The sequence below is a fragment of the Eublepharis macularius genome, chromosome 7 (assembly GCF_028583425.1).
Source record: "Eublepharis macularius isolate TG4126 chromosome 7, MPM_Emac_v1.0, whole genome shotgun sequence".
Lineage (NCBI taxonomy): Eukaryota > Metazoa > Chordata > Lepidosauria > Squamata > Eublepharidae > Eublepharis > Eublepharis macularius.
In genome coordinates, this window is record NC_072796.1 from 4,048,156 (window position 1) to 4,071,919 (window position 23,764).

The following is a 23,764-nucleotide window of genomic DNA, read 5'->3' on the forward strand; positions in this document are numbered from 1 at the left end:
ATAAGACCTTCCTGAGGGAGTTTTAACCCCCCACCCCAGGCTCTGTCCTATCTAGGGCTGGGCCCCTCCTTCCCAGAACCAACTAACAGGGCTGAAGGCCCATCCAGGGGTTTCCAGGGGCCCTTCCTGCCCTTGCCCCCTTCCTGACCCTCTAGGGCTTTGCAGAGCAGGGCTGGCCAGCCCTTTTTTCACCTTATGGCCAGGCCACAGTGCCTGCATGCTCTCTAATGGGCCTGCGCCAGCTGACTGCAGCCGTGCTGCTCCTGAGGGCATCCTGCAGGCCTGGCTGCTGGGAGGGGAGGCCACCAGTCCTGCCAATGGTGACAAAGGACTCTGGGTGGCTGTAGTGTAGCCAGAGCACTTGGAGCCCTTCCATCAGCCGGCTCCCCTGCTGCCAGTTCTAACTGTGGCCCTGGTCTGGTGGTGGCACAACTGCAGTACTCAGAGCCCTGCCCGTCAGCCAGCATCCCTGCTGCTGGCTCTAGCTTTGGCCCTGGCCCAGCAGTGTATCAGTGCCCCAGCCGGTGCTCAGTCCCCAGGGCTGGATGAGGAAAGTCCAGTGGGTGAGTACTCTGCAACCCTGGACATCCTGCAACTGAGGGGGGGGGCTATCCCCTTACCAGCAGGAGTGAGATTCTGGCATTCAACGCATGCAGGTAACCAATGCCATCAGCCCCATCCTCAGCCAGGGTGCTGTTGGCCAGTCAGTAGCCACATGCCAATTTGCGCTCCTGTCACCATTCCCTCTGCCTCCAGTGTGCCCCGCAACACCCCCATGTAAGGGCATCACACCTTCTCCCATTAAGGTGCTGCACAGCAGGTATTCATGCCACTGCACTCCACATTAGTTTCCGATGCTTAAGAATCCTGCTTCATGATCCTTCTGGACCTCACAGCTATGCTTGCTGGTTCTGTGTCTGCTTGCTTTTCTCTTTTTTGTCTGATTCCTGAAGGTCAAATTCTAGAAGGACTGGATCAGGAGCCTAAAGAAAAGCCTCCTAAACAAACTTTTTTCTAAAACTCCTAATTCCTCAGCGAACTCAAAATCCAACTTCAGTTATTCAGTCATATTTGTAAGTGAGTTAAGCTGAGTTAACCCTGGTGAAATGCTACCATTTCTTCAAAAGCACTATAAATATTAAGTATTATTATTCTTACTGTTTGTTGTATCATACTCTTGTTCTATCTTTTTAACCAATTCCTTTGATAATCCCCCCCCCCATTGTCTAGTCCAATCACAGTGATAACAGAACCATCTGCCCCGCAGGAAATCCAAGACAGGAAATGATGGAGCACGACAGAGCACATGTGCAAAGAATGAGGCATTTCAGGTGATTCATAGACGTGAGCCAAACCACGGACCATCTGGCGTGGAACCCTTTGTGTCCTTTTCATATACTCCCAGGATTACAACAATTATATTGACCAAAAAACAAGAATAGAGAAAAGCTCAGAAACGATATCATATAAAAGTATTCACAACTGTCTGTCCTCAGATATTGCTTTACTATTGTCCAGAACACATGAAGATATATGACGTTATCTGCACATTATTAAAAGCCAGAATTCTTCTGCCATTACATTAAATCAATGACAACAATGTCATTTAACAGAGTCACCAACTTCAAGGTGGGGAATGAATTTCACCCAGAATTACAACAGATCTCCAGACATCTGTTCCCCTGGAAGGAAATGGCAAATTCGGACTCCATGGTATACCATAGACTGAAGGAAAAACATAACTCCTAGAATGGCTATAGAGGGTGGATACTTTGAACTTCTACATCTCCTGTGGTATACACTACGGCATACCATAGTAATTAGGAGAAACTGACACCTGTAAATCACCTGAAGGCAAGAGGCTGCTTGGTGACTGAGAGAAGGATCTGACTGTTATTGGCTGGCATCTTCCTATAGACTGGATTTTGTTTTTCCTCCTTAACAACGAAAAAACCCTGAAGAAGTTTTGAGAGATGTTTTAGGTTGAGTGGAATATAACTGGATAGCAGCCAGTTATATCAGCAGAAATAGGGTTCATAAAACGTACAGAACACATCTGTATCTGAAGATCTGAAGTATCTGAAGAAGTGAGCTGTGACTCATGGAAGCTCCTACCCTACCACAAATTTTGTTAGTCTTATAGGTGCTACTGGACTCTTGCTCTTTTCTACTGCTACAGACAGACTAACATGGCTACCCATCCAAAACACATAAAGAACAGTGAGAGAATAGAGTGGAAGTAATATGAAGAGAGAAATTTAAATTTGAATTTTGGCTGGAGAAAGTGACCTCGCAGGAAGGGAAGGAGTTCTTGACCTTTGACCTGGACATCACAGGACATTATATCACATTTGAGCTCTCTGCCCTCCCCAGGCACCAATCCCAAATCTCCAGGAATTTCCAAAGCCAGTATTGGAAACCCTCCTATTTAAACATCACTTTTAGATATTTGAACAGCAGATGAGATATTACATTTTAACTGCCAGACACTCCTTCATTGCCATACTCTTCACTACAGTGGAATTTGAACTCCTGTTACCTGGGTGACTCTTGAAGAATCACTTTTCCCATATTCACTTTCTCAGAGGTATCTTTAAAGCATTTCTTAACTAAAGCTGCATTTATCATACCATGGTATAGATTAAACCCTAGTTGTGGAAAGGTCCCAGGCTGGGTTCTGAATTGGAGTTTATATCCGGCTTGGGAATCCAGGGTTTGTCCTAACTGTGGTTGTTTATGGCATGAGAATGCAGCTTGTTCAGACCCTCCTGCTGTAGTCTGCTCTCACCAGTGATGTCTCAGAATGTGCCCCTCCCCACTTCCCTCAGAATGCCCCCAGCCCCCACTCTCCCTTCCTAGCTAATGATGCCTCATCAAGATGGCCTGCATGGTTCTCGGCTGCATGGATAAAGGGACAGAGGATCTCACAAAAACAGAGGACAGAGGATCCCACAAGATCATCTTCCCAACAAGCAGGAATTGCGCCACACAGAATGACGATGCCTTTACGCCATAAGTTCCTCCCTTCTCTCTCTTCCTTCTTTCTTTCCTTCCCACCTGCCACACAAAGCATTTTGTGAACAGTGAACACTGTGAACAACATGATCTATGGTCTTGGGAAGGCCAATGATTTACTGAGATGCATATACACACACACACATACACACACACAGGCCCTCACCAAAGTCATGTGCCCAAAAAAGTCAACACAGATTGGCTGCTTTCCCCCACATCACAGATGCAGAGGTCCCATGTCCTGTTCTTGCAAAATACCTAGACAGATTTTCCAGAGTACCGCTGGATTTCATAAACTATGCAGCCTACAACCTAATGTACTTGAAGGAAATTTTTTCAAACTGATAATGATAAAAGCATATAGCATCTACATCAGTAGTACATAAAGTCATGAAATTAGTTATTTTCACTGTGCAATCCATATCCCAGTATTGACTGGTTTATTTAGTTTAAAAACTGTTATGCTGCCTCTTCACGTACTTGCCGGAGGCAACTTACAAAATAAAAATAATAAAACCAAAATAATAAAAGATATTAATTAAAATCCAGCATAAAAAGCAGCCCAGCATAAAAACATAGACCATAAAAACAGAGCGTTGACAGTGTGAAATAATGTCCAGACTAAAATGGTGACTTTAAAAAAAGAAATCAATCCTTTGATTAAAAGCCAAGGTGAATGCAGATGTTTTGGCCTGGTGCCTAAAAGAAAGCCACGTAGGTGCCACGCAAAAGTCAAGGGGAAAGGCATTCCACAAGCAATTGGCCCCCACAGAAAATGCCCTGTCTCCAGTCCCCACCTGCCTCACCTCTGAAAGCTGGGCACTGAGAGCAGGGCTTGAGGGGTAGATCTTAACTGGCAGGTCGGGCACTATGGAAGGAGGCAGTTCATCAGGCAGTCCTTATTTCTAGTATTGTTTAATACTTTCTTAGCAGCAAAAGCAGCATTTAAAACTTTACATATTTAAACTAGAGAATCCATTTGAAATAGCTTGGTGTATGCATTTAGTTAAATTCACAGATATGTTTTTGTAAGATTTTGTAAAACAATAAAATTGTACGAATTGATAGCTCACAGATTAAAAAATGGTATTTGCAATATGTTACCTATACAAAATTGAAAGTCACAATTTTTTTGCCATTATGCTATAACATGCGATAATTCTCAGAGATGGAAAATCAGTACTGAAAGCACAATAAACACTATGTAAGGATCTTGATTTATATCTATAAATACCACTTTCCAATTTTCTATAAGATGCTGTTATGGCAAAGAAATATAGGCAAGGATTGGGCTTTGCGGAAGAAGAAGCCATGAAAAGAAGAACAGTCTCAAAACTCAGTGACTGAGGCCACCAGCGGCAGGCAACATCTCTGGTTCCCATCCCACAGGTATCCCCAAAGGCATCCCTTTACTTCCTCCCATATAAATGAATGGGCTCCATTCACTTCTGTGAGGAAACGTAAAGGGATTGCTGCAGTGAAAGCAAAATCTGCCTCCTGCTCCTGATGCGGCATAGCCAGAGCCTTGCAGGGGACTGCCACGGCCTCTGAGCCCAGAGCATACTAGGGTGTTGCATGTTGGGGAAGTGTCGTCTATGCCCCAAACAAAAGAGAAAGCACCACCCTGCTATTATTTTTTATTTTTTAAAACAGACATTTTTAATCTCAATTTTTCAATTATTATCCATAAATGTTGGTAGACAATGTTGATGCCTCCTGCTGGTGATTAATTCTGGATGGTGATTTTATGACTGCATATCTCACATGGTTCCTGGACAAGTGGAATAAAAAACTTCTAAATAAGCAAACAAACAAGCAGGCTTTTGGAGCTTGCTCAGGTGTACCTCGGCCTCCTCTACCCTAGTCAGAAAAACCTGAATGCGTCTGTGAAGAGGGGTCATAAAATGTTCCACATATATTAGAATAAACAAATTAAAGAGGTTGATTCCACCATTTAATACACCCAAGAGCTTAAAGGCCACCGACCACATAAGTCAAACTTTAAAAAATAGATACTAAGATACTAAGATGATACTTATTAAGACATCAGACAAATGAAGTTTTTAGAAACCTGTAATGTATAAATTATGCCCTTGTTCCAGTATTGTAACATGCCTAGCTATTTCATGCCAAAAGGATTAACAAATACCCAAATGTGGCAAATGTATTGAAACAGAATGACTATACAGGGAATTTCATTATCAATGGCTGCAACTCACCTGCCCAGCAGCATTTGGGACCAGCTCCTTCCCACTCTCTGCCATGACAGGAATATTGGGGCTGAAAACCATGAGGTCACTCTTGGCACCAGGCTCCCCACTCACCCCTGCCAGGATGTGGCTGTGGCGGTTGGAATACGACCAGCTGCCCACTTCGCTGGCACACACCAGCGTGGCTGTGCCAGGACCGTACATCATGGCCTCCTTGGCCTGACTCTGGCATCGCAGTGCCACGTACACAAGGATGACCAGTAAAAACAAGCTGGACACAGAGCAGATGGCGATGATCAGGTAGAGGTTGGCACTGTCTGCCAGGGGCTTTGCGTTCCCTCCCATCCCAGAGAGGCGGGCATCACTCTTGGCAGCCTGGGCACTGGCCACCAGTGAAACGCTGAAGGTGGCTGTGGTTGACATTACCGGCTTGCCGTGATCCTTCACCAGCACCAGCAGACTCTGGCTGTTGCCGCCCTCTGCCTCCTCCAGAGCACGCGTGGTACTGATCTCTCCACTGTAAAGCCCCACCCGCCACAGGCCACTGGCTGCATCATGCAACTCATAGCGCAGCCAGGCATTGTATCCCGAATCAGCGTCCAGGGCATGGATCTTGCCCACCACATGTCCAGCTGCCACTGGGACCTTCACCAGAGTCACGGTATCCTGGTCTGGCCCAGACACTGCAGGTCCGTTGTCATTCTCATCCACCACAAACACTTGCACGGTCACGTTGCCACACAAGGAGGGCAGCCCCGCATCCTTGGCCCTCACCTGGAACTCCAGCAGCTTCAGCTCCTCGTAATCCAAGGGCTGCAGGGCGTACAGCTTCCCACTCTCCGAGTGCACCGAGATGTAGCTCGACAGTGGCCAGAGCTTCTCATCCAGCCAGTAGCTGACCAAGGCGTTCTCGGCCACATCTGGGTCTGAGGCGGACACCGTGAAGATGTGAGCCCCGGGAGGGTTGTTCTCCTTCACAAAGACTGTGTAAGAGGGCTGCGCAAAAGTGGGTGCATTGTCATTCACGTCGCTGATCGGCACCACCAAGCTGCTGGTGGCTGACAGCGGGGTGTCCCCTTGATCTTGAGCTATCACCACCAAACTGTACTTGGTCACCTGCTCCCGGTCCAGTGGCTCAGCCAGTACCAGCGAGTAGTAATCCTTGAAAGTGGAGGTCAGCTTGAAGGGAAGTCCAGGAGGGTGAAGGGAACAGATCACTTGCCCGTTTGCCCCAGAGTCCTTATCAGAAATGCTGAGGAGGGCCACCACTGTCCCCGGTGGAGAATTCTCTGGCACTGGCACTGACAGGGATGACACGGTCACTTCTGGCGCATTGTCATTCACATCCAAAACCTCAATCAGAACTTTGCAGTGTCCTTTTATTGGTGGGGTGCCTTTGTCTGTTGCTTCAACTCCAATTTCACCCAAATTAATGCTTTCAAAATCAAGTTCTCCATTTAATCTGATCTGTCCAGTGCTTTGATCTAAATTAATCAGTGCAGCAAAATTATGAGGATTTACACTTCGAATTGAATATATAATGTCTTTGTTCATTCCTTCATCGAGATCTGTTGCATTGAGAGTGATAATTATTGCTCCTATTCTTGCATTTTCAAACATTTTTATTTTATACACAGACTGATTAAAAACTGGTGCATTATCATTTACATCCAGCACATTGATCAACACTTGAGCAGTGCCAGTTTGCTCTGGTTTGCCACCATCAGTGGCTGTTAAAAATAAATTATACATATGGGTTAACTCTCTGTCAAGAGGCTTCCGTAACACAAGAACTAAAGACTCACCATGTTCCTCTTTGTTTTGAACATCCAAGGAAAAATGTTCAGTTGGACTGATTTTGTAGCTGAGGTGAGAATTTGAACCAATGTCGTCATCAGAGGCTCCCTCTAGTGGGAATGATGAGCCTGGAAGTCTATTTTCTGCAACAACCAGTTTTTGCTCAGCTGCCGGGAATAGGGGCGCATTGTCATTTATGTCCTTGATCTCCACTTCCACATGGAAGATTCTCAGGGGGTTGTCCAGGATCACTTCCAGGTGAATGATGCACACCGGCGTCTTGATGCACAGCTCCTCCCGGTCTATCCGGGAATTAACAAATAAAATTCCATTCTGCAGATTCACCTCAAAATAGTCTCTGCGGCCTTGGGACACCATCCGGAACATCCGTGGCATGAGCTCAGTCACCTCCAGCCCCAGATCCTGGGCGATGCGACCCACAAAGGTGCCATGCTGGGATTCTTCTGGCACAGAATAATGGAGCTGCCCACTCCGCATTTCGCAGGCTGTGAGGAGAAGAATCAGTTGCAGCAGCTTAGATCTCACCAAGGGGCATCGATGCAAAACAACCATAGCAAAGGTAGGTTGTAGTCCTGGTTTTAACTATTAAATCCACCCTCAGGAGCTGGCATTAAATGGTGAGGAATGTCGTAGTATCCATTCCATCTTCTCCATACAGTCTCTTGTTCTCATTGTGTCTCTGGGAGGGGCTTTGATCTTTGTCAGGAAGAGCATTTTGATTTTCAGTGGGCAGCGACATCTTGTGACAATGGGTATAAATGCCAAATACATTTTGATTTTTTCCATTTCTGAGATTAGTTTCATTATTCTACAATTTACCTGCAGCTTCATTATATTACTTTCTAGCATCATCTCTTGCAACATTAATCTAGTGGATTTAGATCAGTAATTTGGAAGATTCACAGCCCTAATCCACAAACCAGAGAAAGTAAAACACAATGTGAACTGGCCCAAAATGAAATTAAAGTAGTTTGGCTTCCATAGAACTGTGGGCTGGAGCCATCAATTCAAAGGTTTTAATACTTTGCTAGTATTGCAGAGATGTGCCACTCATTCCTGTTAGGAACACCTATAATATCTTTTCCTTCACCAAGTAATAACAAGGCACCAGTTGGGCATTACTTCTGGCTGGCAGGCCAAAGGTCAGGACCATCAAGTCTGCCCTCCCTAGTAATCTATTATTTTATGTTGGGACAGGTTTGTATTGCTGGATTTTAATAAGTATTGTTTAATATTTTTAAAAGTTTTGTAAGCTACCCTGAGCACTTGAGAGGTAGCATAAAAACTTGCTAAATAAATAAGTGAAATCTGTACAACCAAATCTAAATTCACAGGGTAGGGCAATCTGAGGGCAAGTGGCTTGTTGAATGTGGCGTTCCTTGCTTGTTAGGTAAAGATGTCTAAGATACTGTCCATCAGAAAGAGTAAGTCCTAGGATTTCTAGTCAATTGATTTTGTAGAGAGATTCCTTCCAGAGCCCAAATGTGGCAGAGCAAAATGTACCCACCAAATATTTCAAAAAAGGAAAGGCAGGACTGGCAATCCAGGTTGTGGAAATCGTCATTTCTGGAGGAAGAGTGGCACAGTTGTGAAGGAGGGTAAGACTGAATGTGTTCAGCTCTATTATGCCCTTGTTGTGTTAGCTCTTAGAGGAGGGATGAATGACACTGCCAGGCCTGGTGACTTATCCCCGGTTGTAAGTTCAAGTTATCTCCCTGCTGTGAGGCTTCACAGTCTCTTCTTACTATTGAGATGTTTCTGGGGGGTCAAAGGCTCCAGGAGACTGAGGGAAGCATTTACTATTTACTGTTGCAATTCATAGAGGAAACAATTTTCTAGAAGACCAGCTAAAGCACGTCTGCTCAAGCAGGGAGATGAAGGACCTCTCTCACTATCTACTGGGATGCTTCTCTTATGGAACTTCAAGGGAGAAATGATTGAGGTCCATTTTACAGAAACAGAACAGAAAATAATGTATCGCTTCACTCTATCATATGTGCAATGCAAACACGGCGCAAACAACAGTAAATGCTTTCTGACGTAAAGTGGATCATTTTGGATATTTTTTTACAGTAGGTAAACCTAACTGAACACATTTTGCTATCCCAAATTCTGCATCTTGGCAGCAGAAGGAATAACTAGGACATGTCTTTCCTCCTGCTCCGCCCTTTCTGGTTCCTGGGCAGGATGCAGCTCAGTTTGGACTCTGGTGGCAGCAGCTCAGGTCAGATGAGAGGTGACAACTGGTGCAAGCCACGCTGTTTTCCTCTCCTCTGACAATTTTGTGCCGCAACCGGCCTCCTGCTTTGTTTGAATAGTGTATCAACCAGTACAGATCATTTTTACAAAATTATTTTGCCATGTTATTTATAAAATGGAATGTTTTAGACAGTTTCTGTAGCATAGCTGTCTTGGTTTCTCATATGTTTTATTTTTCATTGTAGTTAATCTCTAATAATAAATTATATTATTAACTCTGTCATACAAAAACAGTGCTGCTCATCCACCCTTTACTAAATTAATTTACCTATTAAATGTTACTCATGAAATGCAGACCCTATGATAATCTTAATAATTCCACAAAATTTTAGGGCTCGATGCAGCCGCTCTCCACGTTTTTCCCTCTTTCTTTGCATGCTGCTCCACCCATCAGAATTTTCTGGTCTCAGTCCCTGTCAGCACCCAGCCAGCCACCCTCTCCCTGCAATTTGTGCCTAGTCCTCTACCCTTCTCAGCAAATCTTAATCAGGTCTCTGAAGAGGGTGGTGGTATTGTCGGAAAGGGATCCTGATGAGTTAGAAACCATAGATTTCACCATTATGTTGCCTTACATCTTATCTGTTGCCTTAAATATGTACTCCTATATCCTACCTGTGCTTTATGTTGTTCAATGTGAGTCCTAGAATTATATTCTGTTTCAGCAATTCCTCAACCCCATACTGGATCCTTGCTAATACTATATCTTTGTAAACTTATGCTTTTACCCCATGACATTGTTTATGGAAATGTTCTTGACACTGTATAGAAATGCCTGCCCTTGCCACTAATTGTACTAATCTCTCACACTATGTAATCCACCTTGAGTCTCAGTGAGAAAGGCAGAATATAAATAACATAAATAAATAATAAATAAAAATAACTATAAATGTTCTAAATACATTAAAATAAATTGAAGAGGTTGGTTCCACCATACAATACACCCAAGAGCTTAAACCCCCACCTACCTAAAAAGCAAATTTCAAATAGAGATACCAGGACATTGTTTAGCTAGTCTACTTATCAAGTAAGTACCAAATATTATAATAAATAACAACAACAACATTCAATTTATATACTGCCCTTCAGGATGACTTAACACCCACTCAGAGCGGTTTACAAAGTATGTTATTATTATCCCCACAACAAAACACCCTGTGAAGTGGGTGGGGCTGAGAGAGCTCCTAGAAGCTGTGACTGACCCAAGGTCAACCAGCTGGCTTCAAGTGGAGGAGTGGGGAATCAAACCTGGCTCTCCAGATTAGAGTCCTGCCACCAGGGGCGGCGCAAGGGTCTGCCATGCTTGCGGCCGGCCGGCTGGGTGCCCCCGCGCACGCACGAGCCCGCGCGTACACCAGCCTGCGTGATGACATCGCGTGCGACGTCATCACGGGAGCGCGCGCGCCGCCGCCGGCCCGATTGCTGTGGCGGGCGGCCTCCGAGCTCTCCTGCTCGGTTGCCTGCGCCGCCACAGATGCCTGCCCGCAGTGGCTGCGCCTGGCCGGGGGCTTGTGCTGGCGGCGGGAGCAGCGCGGGGTGGGAGGGATAGGAGGCTGGTGCTTTGTGGCGCGCGCTCCCACCCGCCGTGCCTCCTCCGGCGCTCCCTCCAGCACCCCGCGCCTGCGGCCACCGCCTACCTGACCTTAATAGGCGCGTCGGCCCTGCCTGCCACTCTTAACCACTACAACCAAACTGGATCTCCTCACATCCTCCCATGCTCCCAATACCTCTGTAAAATTCTCAATAGAAGTCCAGCAAAGATCAGAAGTATGAATCAAAGTACAAAAAGGTAACACTTTAAAAAAATGAGTGGTGCTGTATCTGTCTTGAAGCAGGAAAGAAGCGGGGTGGGGTGTCAATATAGTGAAAGATAAAGCACCAAGAGGCGTATAGAGGTAAATGGAGTTTTAGAAACCTGTAAGGTACAAAAGCTGCCCTTGCCCCAGTAATATAATTTGCTTATCTATTTCATGCTAAAAGATTCATGGCAAAGTAACATGGAGTTTAGACTACTGTCATGCACTCTGCACAGGTCTACCCTCAGAGCTGACCTGCAGACTCCAGCTGGTGCAGAATGCTACAGCTCCTTTACTCTCAAGAGTTAGATGGAGAATGAATATCACTCCCATTCTGCAACCATGCCATTGGCTTCGCATCCGTTACCGGGCTCAATCCAAGGTCATGACTATCACATTCACATCCTTTCATGGCCTTGGCCCCTCATATCTTCGCGACCACCTCTCCCCCTATATTCCGCCATGGCAGCTCCGCTTATCTGGACATGGCCTTCTGCAGATACCGCCCTGCAGCTGGGCAAAATCAACAGCTGCCTCACCTGTGCTTTCTCTGGGGTGGACTTCACCTTACAGAATGGCGTGCTGGAGGAGATTGAAAGCTCCCACTCTCCTGGCTTTCCACAAACTATGCAAAACTGAATTATTCAGGAGGGCTTTCTACACAGATTATAGGGTAGTGTCATAAGAAGTTGCTCAGAGAGATGCATTGGTAGAGACAGGGGCTATACTCTGTTGGGTACTGTCTGCTGATGTAGACATGCTCCTAGTAGGGAGTTTCCATGTTGCTAAACATGACACATAAATCAAATATGCTTTCTTTCAGATAGATTTCATCTCTGTGCTCAATTTTATGCTTGTTTTCAATTTTTCTGCTACCATACCTTATTGTATCTCTTTCACAGAATGTCCTAACTGCTGTTCAATACTGTAATTTGCTCAGTAAATGTCCTAGCTGTTGATTGTATTGTATTTCCACTTCCATTGCGTAATTGTCCTTGGATGTCAGTGAGAAAGACAGACTATTAACGACAACAAGACATACCCAAACATGGCAAATGCACTGAAACAGAATGACTGCACACGGACGGAGTATTATCAAAGCCTGCAACTCACCTGCCCAGCGGCATTTGGGACCATCTCCTTCCCGCTCTCTGCCAAGATAGGAACGTTAGGGCTGAAAACCATGAGGTCGCTCTTGGCACCTGGCTCCCCACTCACTCCTGCCAGGATGTGGCTATGGCGGTTGGAATACGACCAGGTGCCCACTTCACTGGCACACACCAGCGTGGCTGTGCCAGGACCATACATCATAGCCTCCTTGGCCTGGCTTTGACATCGCAGCACCACATACACAAGGATGACCAGCAGGAACAAGCTGGACACAGAGCAGATAGCGATGATCAGGTAGAGGTTGGCGTTGTCTGCCAGGGGCTTTGTGTTCCCTCCCAGCCCAGAGAGACGGGCATCACTCTGGGCAGCCTGGGCACTGGCCACCAGTGAAACGCTGAAGGTGGCTGTGGTTGACATAACCGGCTTGCCGTGATCCTTCACCAGCACCAGCAGACTCTGGCTGTTGCCGCCCTCTGCCTCCTCCAGAGCACGCGTGGTACTGACCTCTCCACTGTAAAGCCCCACCCGCCACGGGCTGATGGCTGCATCATGCAACTCATAGCGCAGCCAGGCATTGTAGCCCGAGTCAGCGTCCAGGGCATGGATCTTGCCCACCACATGTCCAGCTGCCACTGGGACCTTCACCAGAGTCACGGTATCCTGGTCTGGCCCAGACACTGCAGGTCCGTTGTCATTCTCATCCACTACAAACACTTGCACGGTCACGTTGCCACACAAGGAGGGCAGCCCGGCATCCTTGGCCCTCACCTGGAACTCCAGCAGCTTCAGCTCCTCGTAATCCAAGGGCTGCAGGGCGTACAGCTTTCCACTCTCCGAGTGCACTGAGATGTAGCTCGACAGCGGCCAGAGCTTCTCATCCAGCCAGTAGCTGACCAAGGCGTTCTCGGCCACATCTGGATCCGAGGCAGACACCGTGAAGATGTGAGCCCCGGGAGGATTGTTCTCTTTCACAAAGACTGTGTAGGAGGGCTGCGCAAAACTGGGTGCATTGTCGTTCACATCACCAATGGGCACTACCAGGCTGCTGGTGGCTGAAAGTGCTGGTCTCCCTTGGTCTTGGGCTGTCACCACCAAAGTGTACTCGGCTACCTGCTCCCGGTCCAGTGGCTCAGCCAGTACCAGCGAGTAGTAATCCTTGAAGGTGGAGGTCAGCTTGAAGGGGAGCCCAGGGGGGTGAAGGGAACAGCTCACTTGCCCGTTGGCCCCAGAGTCCTTATCAGAAATGCTGAGAAGAGCCACCACTGTCCCAGGTTGAGAGTTCTCAGGCACCGGCACTGACAAGGACGACACGGCCACTTCTGGAGCATTGTCATTCACATCCAGAACTTCAATCAGAACTTTGCAGTGTCCAGATAAGGGAGGATTCCCCTTATCCTTTGCCTCAATTTGTATTTCATAGAAATTCCTGTCTTCAAAATCTATCTTTCCTTTCACATGGATCTCCCCAGTCTTTTGATCAAGGACAAATTTTTCTTTCCCATTTGCAGGAGAAAAACTGCTTGATATATATGAAACGTCCTTATTTGTTCCCTCATCTAAGTCAGTAGCATTTAGCCTAATTGCTAATAAGCCATTGTCTGAGTTTTCAAACAACTGGACTTTGTAAACTGACTGGTTGAAGACAGGGGGGTTGTCATTTGCATCCAGGACTGTAATCACTAGCTGGAGCGTGCCAGTGAGCTGTGGCTGACCTCCATCAACGGCTGTAAGTAGTAAATGGTGGATAGTGCTTTCTTCTCGGTCTAAAGGCTTCCTTAAAACAAGGAATAAAGATGCACTGTGCTCATGGTTTTCCATGACTTCTAGAACAAAATGTAGATTTGGGCTAAGTTTATAGGTGAGCAAAGAGTTTGCATTGATATCTGCATCAGAGGCTCCCTCTAGAGGAAAACGTGTGTCACGAACACTCGACTCTGCAATAGCAAAATGCTTCTCTGTTACAGGGAAAACAGGGGCATTGTCATTGATGTCTACAATCTCCACTTGTACATGGAAAACTCTCAAAGGTTTGTCCACAAGCGCCTCCAGGTGAACGATGCACACAACACTCTCAGCACATAGGTCCTCCCTATCTATCCGAGAATTCACAAACAAAATCCCATTCTGTACATTTACCTGAAAATAGTCCTCATGTCCTTTGGAGAGCATCCGGAACATCCGAGGCACCAGCTCACTCACCTCCAGCCCCAGATCCTGGGCAATGCGGCCTACGAAAGTACCATGCTGGGATTCCTCAGGGATGGAATATTGGAGCTGGCCACTCCCCATTTCCCAGGCAGTGTGTAAGAGAACCAGCTGCAGCAGCCAACCTTTTACAGAATCTGCTTGCCAAGCAAGCATGGCAGCACCCCAATCCAATGGCATCAGTGTCTTGCCTGCTTAATATATCTTTCAAGGAACGAAGAACAGAGTCCAAGGATCTCATCTGTTTCGGTCTGTGTGAGATCAGTTGAATCGGTTCCAGTGGGTTTGCGGCTTGTATCTGAGATCCCTATTGTGGCTAATACAGGGGAGATTTCCAGTCTCTCGGAAGGAGGAGCTCTAGATTTTCAGGCCTCCTTAAATATCTTCTTAGGCAACAGTGACCTCTTGTGACCAAATTTCAAAATCAAGCAACAGCCTATTGCATTCTGGTTTTAATAGAGTATTTAAAATTTTGTGCAAATATACTTACTTTTAAAGTTGTGTATATTCAGTTTGAATTCTTAGCTACTTTCTCTTGCTGTTTCATTGAATTTCCTTTATCTGAATATCTTGCATTCACTCACAGTCTTTAGGAATCTTGTTAACTGCTCTGTTTTCTTCATTTCTTCCATTCCCTGTTTTCATGCTTCAGCTGCAAACTCCGCATTGCCACATGCACTTTCAGACTAAACTAACTTGATACTTCGCTCTCTTCAGATCTTTTCTGTTTCTTCGTGAGATGCACCATGGCCCTTCCAAGTCCTCTTTTTGAAATGTTATCATCTTCCCAAATAGTAACTTTCATTCACTCCAGTTCCCACTTGAGAGCACAGCACATGTGAATTTATTCAGACACACAAAAATACTGTTACTCTTTTCTTAGTTCCTATGCTTTGTTTGCATACGATGTATTAATTTTGGGAGTTAAAAGTGGTTACTGAATAAACATGCAACTCTAGGAAAATACGTTTGTAGAAAGGAGCGGCTTCTTGCTTGCCCACGGCTCTGTGTCTGGGCTTCTTTTCACATTTCTTCTTGTTGAAAAAGGAACACAATGCCATTTTCTGAAATTTGGTAGAGTGATGAAGCTCAAAAGGAAACCCACAGGACTGAAAGACGTTGCAATGGCATTCATAAGTGTGAAACTACAGTAGTATAACCAGGAGATACAGAAATGTTATGCTAAAGAATTACACAGAAACATAGAAAACTAGAGGTGGAAGTGACTCCAAGGGTCAACTAGTCCAACCCCCTGCAAAACACAGGAAATTCATAGAATCATAGAGTTGGAAGGGGCCATACAGACCATCTAGTCCAACCCCCTGACCAGTGCAGGATCAGCCTAAAGCATCTCTGACAAGTATTCATCCAGCCTCTTCTTGAAAACTGCCAGTGAGGGGGAGCTCACCACCTCCCTAGGCAGCTGATTCCACTTTTGAACTACTCTGAGCATGAAAATGTTTTTCCTAATATCCAGTCGGTACCTTTGTGCATGTAGTTTTAGCCCATTGCTTCGCGTCCTACCCTCTGCTGCCAACTGGAACAGCTCCCTGCCCTCCTCCAAATGACAGCCTTTCAAATATTTAAAGAGAGCAATCATGTCCCCCCTCAACCTCCTCTTCTCCAAACTAAACATTCCCAAGGCCCTCAGCCTTTCCTCGTAGGGCTCAGTCTCCAGACCCCTGATCATCCTCGTCGCTCTCCTCTGCACCCTCTCGATTTTGTCCACATCCTTTTTGAAGTGAGGCCTCCAGAACTGCACACAATACTCCAGGTGTGGCCTGACCAAGGCAGTACAGAGAGGGGCTATGACCTTCTGCGATTTCGATGCTATGGCCCCTTTGATACAACCCAGGATTGAATTAGCCTTTTTTGCCACCGCATCGCACGGACTGCTCATATTCAGTTTACAGTCCACTCTTACCCCAAGATCCCTTTCACATATACTACTGCCCAGAAGTGTATCCCCCATCCAGTATTTGTGCTTCTCATTTTTGTGGCCCAGATGTAATACTGTGCACTTGTCTTTGTTGAATTGCATCCTATTCACAGCTGCCCACTTCTCCAGAGTATTCAGGTCTTGTTGAATTTTAATTCTATCTTCTTGGGTGTTTGCTACCCCTCCCAATTTGGTATCATCAGCAAATTTAATGAGCAGCCCTTCCACTCCTTCATCCAGATCATTGATAAAAATACTGAAAAGTACCGGGCCCAAAACCGAGCCCTGTGGCATCCCACTGGACACCTCCCTCCAATCTGATGAAACGCCGTTGACCACCACTCTTTGAGTGCGGTCCTCCAACCAGTTCCCTATCCACCGAACTGTCCTATAGTCCAGGCTGCAGTCTTCCAGTTTACCCATCAGAATGTCATGGGGAACCTTATCAAAAGCTTTACTGAAATCCAGGTAAATCACGTCGACAGAGTTCCCCCGATCTAGTAAGCTGGTCACTCGATCAAAGAAGGAAACCAGGTTGGTCTGGCAGGATCTGTTAGGAACAAAACCATGCTGACTTCCCCGGATCACTGAGCGGTCCTTCAGATGCTTACAGATTGATCCCTTTAAAATCTGTTCTAATATCTTCCCAGCAACAGAAGTCAGACTGACCGGCCTGTAGCTTCCCGGGTCATCCTTCCTCCCTTTCTTAAAGATTGGGATAACATTCGCTCTTCTCCAATCTTGTGGCACATCCCCAGTCCTCCAGGAGGCCTTGAAGATGATGGATAGGGGTTCTGCAAGTTCTCTGGAAAGTTCTTTCAGCACTCTTGGGTGCACCCCATCCGGCCCAGGGGATTTGTATTCATCCAGTGCAGGAGATTTGTATTCATCCCAAACACAGGAAATTCACAGCTATCTTCTGCCCCCCCCCCACACACACACACTTACCTCAGTGACCCTTGCTCTATGCCCAGAGGAAGGGGAAAAAACCCTACAGGATCCCTGGCCAATCTGGCCTGAAGGGAAATTCCTTCCTGTCCCACCCCCAATGGTGATCGGCATTACCCTGGGCATATAAGAAAGGTCCACAAGAGTCAAGCACTGGCTCATCCCTTCATACACTCCCTTTCCTGATCTGTGTACATACATTTTAAGTCAAAGAATCATCATAACTGATCGAAGACTATCTAGCCTCTTCTTAAATACCTCCAAGGAAGGAAAGCTCACCACCTCCCAAGGAAGCCTGTGCCACTGAGGAACCACTCTGTCCTGAAGTTCTTCCTAATGTTTAGCCAAAAACTCTTTTGCTTTAATTTTAACCATTGTTTCTGTTTCATCCCACTGGGGCAACAGAAAACAACTCTGCTCCATCTTCTATGTGACAGCCCATCAACTATTTGAAGAGGGCCATCATATCACCTCATAAGACATGGTCTCCAGACGCCGCATCATCTTTGTTGCCCTCCTTTGGACACATTCCAGCTTGTCAACATCCTTAAACTGTGGTGCCCAAAACTGTACACAATACTCCAAATGAGGTTTAACCAAAGCAGAGTAAAGCAATACCATCACCTCATGTGATCTGGACATTATACTCCTGTTGATACAGCCTAAAATCACATTTGCCTTTTTCGCTACTGCATCATATTGCTGATTCATGTTCAGTGTATGATCTACTAAGACCCCTTGATCCTTTTCACATATACTACTCCCAAGACAAGTCTACCGCATCCTATATGTGTGCTTCTGATTTTTACTATCAATTTACTATCATCTGCAAATTTGATGAGCATCCCCTCTATTCCTTCATCAAAGTAATTTATAAAGATGTTGAACAACACAGAGCCCAGGACAGATCCCTGAGGCACACCACTTGTCACTCCTGTCCAAGAAGATAAGGAACCATTTACAAGCACCCTTTGGGTATGATTTGTCAACCATTTACAAATTCATCTAAGAGTAATAGGATCCAACCCACATTTTACCAACTTGTAAATCATAGTATCATGTGGAATCTTATCCAAAGCCTTACTGAAATCAAGATAAACTATGTCCACAGCATTCCTCTGATCCACCGAAGAAGTAACCATCTCAAAAAAGGAGATAAGGTTAGTCTGACATGACTTGTTCTTGAGGAACCTTTGCTGGCTGTTAGTAATCACAGCCTTCCTTTCTAAATGCTGTTTGATGATTTGTTCCAAGACCTTTCCAGATATGGACATCAAGCTGATGGATCGATAATTACCTGGCTCCTCTTTCCCCTTCTTGAAGATGGGGACAACATTCGCCCACCTCCAGTCTTCTGGCATCTCACCTATACTCCAAGAATTCTCAAATGTGATAGAGGCTCCAGAACTACACCTGCACATTCCTTTAGTACCCTAGGATGCCATTCATCTGGTCCTGAGGACTTGATTTTATTTAAAGAAGCTAAGTGTTTATGTACCACCCCAATGTCTATCCTAGGCCACAATTCCATTTCTTCCTCGTGTGTTCCCTTTTTGCCAGGGTGAACACAGTTTCCCTTGCAAGTAAAGACCAAAGCAAAGTAGGAATTGAGAAGTTCTACCCTTTCTTTATCAACTGTTAAAATCTTCTTTTTCCTACTCCGAACATAACCAAATAACCCTTTTTGTTGTGTTTAGCATCTCTTGCTAGCCTAAGCTCATATTGAGCTTTCGCCATTCTAACACTCTCTCTATAAGCACTGGCAAGTTGGTTATTCAGCCCTCCTTCCATTTTCTAAATGTGTCTTTTTAAATTTTAATGTTCAGACTTTTAGAAAGCTGTTTATGGAGCCACCCTGGCTTCATTAGGTTTCTCCCATTTTTCTTTCTCATTGGAATAGTTTATGATTGTGCTTTCAATATCTCATTTTTAAGAAATCTTGAACTCCTTCTCTCTGAGTTTTTCTGACAATAGGATTCTCCCAAGAATAACTTTGAGCTTGTTAAAATTAGCTTTTCTAAAATCCAACCTATACATCTGACTATGCAGTGTTTCCTTTACTCAAGATCTTAAACTCCAAAATTACATTGTTGCTACTACCCAGGGTACCCATTACTTTCATCTCATCAACCAGTTCTTCCCTGTAGGTGAGAATCAAGTCTAAGATAGCAGACCCCCTTGTTTCCTTCTCTAATTTTTGGAAGATGAAATTGTCAACAAGATGAGTCGGGAATTTATTAAACCTTATGTTTTTAGCAGAGTTTGACATCCAGCAGATACCAGGGTAATTGAAATCTCCTATGATGACTACGTTCCATCTCTTTGAAAATTTTGTAATCTGGTCTAGGAGTATATCATCCAAGTCCTCTGCCTGGCCTGGTGGAATGTAGCCACCTTAATATCTCTATTTTTTTTTCTCCTTTTATTTTTACTCAGAGGCTTTCAACTGACCTTCTATGATCAGATTTAGGTATTTGGTGTCTGTTTTCTTATTCCAGATGAGTTGAGATGTGTTTGTTTGAAGCCACATTTTGTGGGGGCTGGAGCTGATGTTATTTGGGGGGGGGATTAACATGCATCACAATGTTGCAGTGTTGGAGCCCATTCCTCCCCCCTTTTTGTTTGAGCTCTCCTATGCCCACTGGAGGGGCAATTGGTGGCAGAGTTCTGGGGGAAAACATGTACTTTCGTGCTTCTTCCACTCTCATTTTTTTTTATAGCCAAGCTAGGAAACTGTTAAAATGCTGCTGCTTCATTCTCTACTGGCAGCTTCCCTGCCACTTTGTTTTGCTGTGCAAAAAGTTTGTTTTTTTCCTCTTTGGCATTAGGAGAAGCCTGAAACAGTCTGGAGGGAGGGGAAAGCAGCCGTTTAACCCTTTCCTGGCTTGTAAAGCCAGGAGGAATGAGCAGCAAGGTTACAACTCATTCCTGACTTTGGTCTGAGGACTGCTACTCAAGCCAGGGGAGGAGGGACAGCCAGAAGACTGTTCCACAACTTGCAGCCTGTCATTGGGGTGAATACAGCTCACCCCCACAGCCCCAGGGTAATTTCAGCTGCTAAAAACAGCATGGGGGAAGGCAGGATCCCCTCTTCCCTCTACACTGCTGTCCCAGTCAGAATTGGGCACATCTGTGTTTTTTATACATGAATTGCCACAGTGACTTGGGGCTGCACAGTGGCTGCAAGTTCTTAGACAAACTTGTGAAAAAAACAAGGTCTACTTTGGCTCTAAAAACATGGTTGGTTGCTTGTGCATTCACTTGTATTCAGTTATCTTTTTCTTTGTCTCTTTGGAGCTCAAACACAGTTTAGCCATCTTTTTAAAAGAAACAAGGCTCTTTTCAAAAACTGCAGTTCTGATTTTGGGTCACCTGTTAGAAATTTCCCTTGGATTATCTTTATTCTCAGAAATGCTCCCAATTCTGCAAACATATCTGTCTAGGGAGTCCCTCAGCCACATTTCACTTGCCAGCATAGGGTTTTCTTTGCATGACGTCCAACGGGAGTCTGAAATGGGCATATTCATCTCACATCAGCCATTTTTAGATGGCCCCAACCAAGCCCAGTCTTTCACCCTCAATTTGCACAATGGGGACAGTAATGTTGGTTTTCCAGGGAGGTTGCAAAGATCGCAGAGGTAATGTTTGTAAAGAGCTCTGAAGAATCCAAATGTATGATCCATCTTAAGGAACAAATCCTTCTTAGTATTGGCACAGCACCTGCATGGAAAGCCTTCCTCTTCTCTCCTTCCATGTTTGTAGATATTCATGCTTAGATGCCAGGCTATTACGGGTTTGCAGAAATTATAACAGTATGAATTTTGTAGAGCACAACATATTTGCTCTACTCAATTTGTTGGTATTCTTACATCTGGTCAGCTTCCTGACTATTGTTCATATCTGACTGGTCCTTTATGTTGGCATGCCTGAATGCCTTACCATCTAGAGGTTTGCAAGGGAGGTATTGTAGGGTACCAGATGTGTGTAGGTAGTATGGACACACTCTCTCATATGACTTTTGAATGCAGCCATTTTTTCTGAGGCTATGAATCTTTTAATTTTCCTTTGCTCCAAAATATAGATCATATGAAGACATGGCCTCTTTTATTAGAAGATAATAGTAAACCCATTACTCTTGCAAAATTTTATGCACTTGTGATTGATTTTTGCAGCCGTTTAAATGTGGTCTAGTTTTTACATTTTAGTAATCTGCATAAAACTAATAAGAAGCAGTATGAGGTAGAGAGAGAGAAAGCCTGTACATTCTTCTGCAGCCCACTGATTTTTTTTGCCAAACATGTTGTGGATAAAATCTCTCACATCTGTTCTGACATTAGCAGTGACAGGATCAGATAGTCCCACGGTGGCGATTTGTCCTGTTGTGTGGGATACCTTTCAGCTTGTCCAGTATGAAGATGTGGACAGGATTATAGCAAGTTTGAAACCTACTGCTTGATTTTATGACCCTCTTGGCTGCTTAAATCTGCTGGGGAGGCAGCTGGCAGACTGGTTCTGGGAGACACCCAGTGTGCCATTTCAGCCTCTCTCTGTCTCTCAGCCATTCTCTCTTCTGCCTGAATTTTGGCTAACTGAATCTGATGTTCTTTTTCTGTCTCTGTTCTGGCTTTTTCTGCCTCTGCCTCTGCTTTGGCTTTTTCTTTTTCCTTCTCTGCCTCTATTCTGGCTTTTTCTTTTTCTGCCTCTATTCTTGCCAGTTCAACCTTCATTCTCATTATTTCCAACTCCTGACTAGGATTCTCTTCACTAGCCACTTCTGGTGCCTGAGTATCTCCCTGTGCCTCTTTATTCCTCCGTCTAGTAGCCATTTCTGACAGGAATTTTTCAGAATTACTTCACAAAATATTACTGTAGAGTAAGATGTTGTTGTTTTGTGGTGGGAACAATTTCTTGTGGGTGTGCTATTTGGATCACGGCACTACCACCAATTAATATGCCACAAACCCACGTGAAACTCAGGCTTGAACTGACCTTCCCCTACCCTGAGGTAAAAACCCCTCCGCTGTAAGCTTATGAAGCTGTATACTGGGCTGGGCAGCCTTTGGTAGCGTGTTTGATTTTAGGCTTCAGATGTTCTTCTTTGTTCCACCCTTATGAATATTACAATTGGTTACCCAGCCAAGTCTTTATAGGGGACAGGTCAGGGGTTTGCACTTCCCCCCATCAGAAATTGGCACATGAGGCTTGGGGAGATTCCAAGAATATAACTGAAGGTTTATTAACAGAAGTTGAACTTAAAAGGCAGGTAGGCAGGTATTTAAACGTAATGATAGAAAGGTTTATGTATAACAACTTCACTGGTGTGAGGCACAAAACATTCGGTTACTGGCTGCTTTTAGAGGTTCACACTGCTTCACAGATGTTACACTTGTCAAGTAAAAGCACAGCACGACTTTCCCTCCTCTCTAGACTTAAGGGCGCTCCACAGAGACAGACAGTTATGATCTTTACTTTCCCTGGGGTAGATTTTTCTTTTAATCTATCCCTTAACCCTCTGGGTAGTCTGCTGCCACCAGGAATATTTTATTCCAAGATATTTTATTTAAATTTTCCCTTTGGTAACGTTCCCAAAGCGTCAGGCTCCTTCGTGGTTCTATGTGGCCCTGAGGATAGGAATGGGGTATAGCAATGACAGCTACACTGGGATATAATAAAACAAAATAAACTTTTATTTCACACACAGTTAGCCTCTTTCTCTAACTCAATATTTCTCTCACAGAAATGCTTAAACTCCTCGGGCAGCACACAGCTAGCCTCTCTTTCTCTCTGACTCTCATTCACAGAAATATGAAACCTGCTCAGGCAGCACACAGCTGGCCTCCCTTTTCCTGACTGAGTGTCCTTTCACAAACATGCTCAGTTCAGGTTCCACACAGGTTATATTTCTCTTATAAAACACTTCAACATATTCAGGCAGCACACAGCCAGCCTGCTTTCCTCTGACTCAAACTTTTCTCTCCCTACTGTCCTTCTCAAACTGCATTCACTCCGCCCACACTCTCAGTCATCAACCAATCACATCACTCACTCTTCCCTCTCTCACTCCCACTCTTCACGTAGCTCAAACCAAGCATTTAAAGACACATGCACCCATTTCTTGAAATCATTACACAGACCCTTCCCAGATCTTGGGCAGGTGTTATAGCTGTGAACTATAATCCTGTTCCTGGCACTGAAGGGGAGACTCATTTCTTCCTCCTTCCTTGGCCCTCTATACTTCCCAGATCTATTGAGTCTACATAGGGAGTTTATGCTGGTTTCCCCCACTTTAGTCCTAGGACTAAAAGTGCTTCACAAATCACAGGATGTTCTGGCTGACCCTCACTGCTCAAAAGCCGGGCTCCAACTCTCTTTTCACTCAGCAGTTCCTCTCTCCCTCCCAACTGACAGCTTCCCCCAACATTCCATCCCCAACTGCCATTCCAGGCCAGCCACAAGCGGGGAGGAAA

The 23,764-nt window shown here is 45.1% G+C and overlaps 2 protein-coding genes across 3 annotated transcripts in view; both read right to left on the reverse strand.

Annotated features, from left to right (window-relative positions):
• The window catches only part of LOC129334058 (protocadherin alpha-C2-like), a 280,693-nt gene that overhangs the window by 140,807 nt on the left and 116,122 nt on the right, over positions 1 to 23,764 (reverse strand). Inside the window, exon 1 of one of the 2 annotated variants that reach the window (XM_054985990.1) lies at positions 12,209 to 14,590. The exons of the other annotated variant lie outside the window; for it this stretch is intronic. Coding sequence (XP_054841965.1) covers positions 12,209 to 14,590 — 2,382 coding nt within the window. Of the gene's footprint in view, positions 1 to 12,208; positions 14,591 to 23,764 lie in introns of those variants that run through there. 2 annotated transcript variants of the gene reach the window in all.
• LOC129333270 (protocadherin alpha-5-like) lies at positions 5,217 to 7,619 on the reverse strand. Its single transcript, XM_054984798.1, has one exon. It carries the CDS (start codon positions 7,593 to 7,595, stop codon positions 5,217 to 5,219), a length of 2,379 nt encoding a protein of 792 aa, XP_054840773.1. The 5' UTR covers positions 7,596 to 7,619.

Coding starts and splice junctions, on each gene's coding strand:
- LOC129333270 (XM_054984798.1), bottom strand. CDS start 7,595: ATGGTTGTTTTGCATCGATGCCCCTTGGTGAGATCTAAGCTGCTGCAA.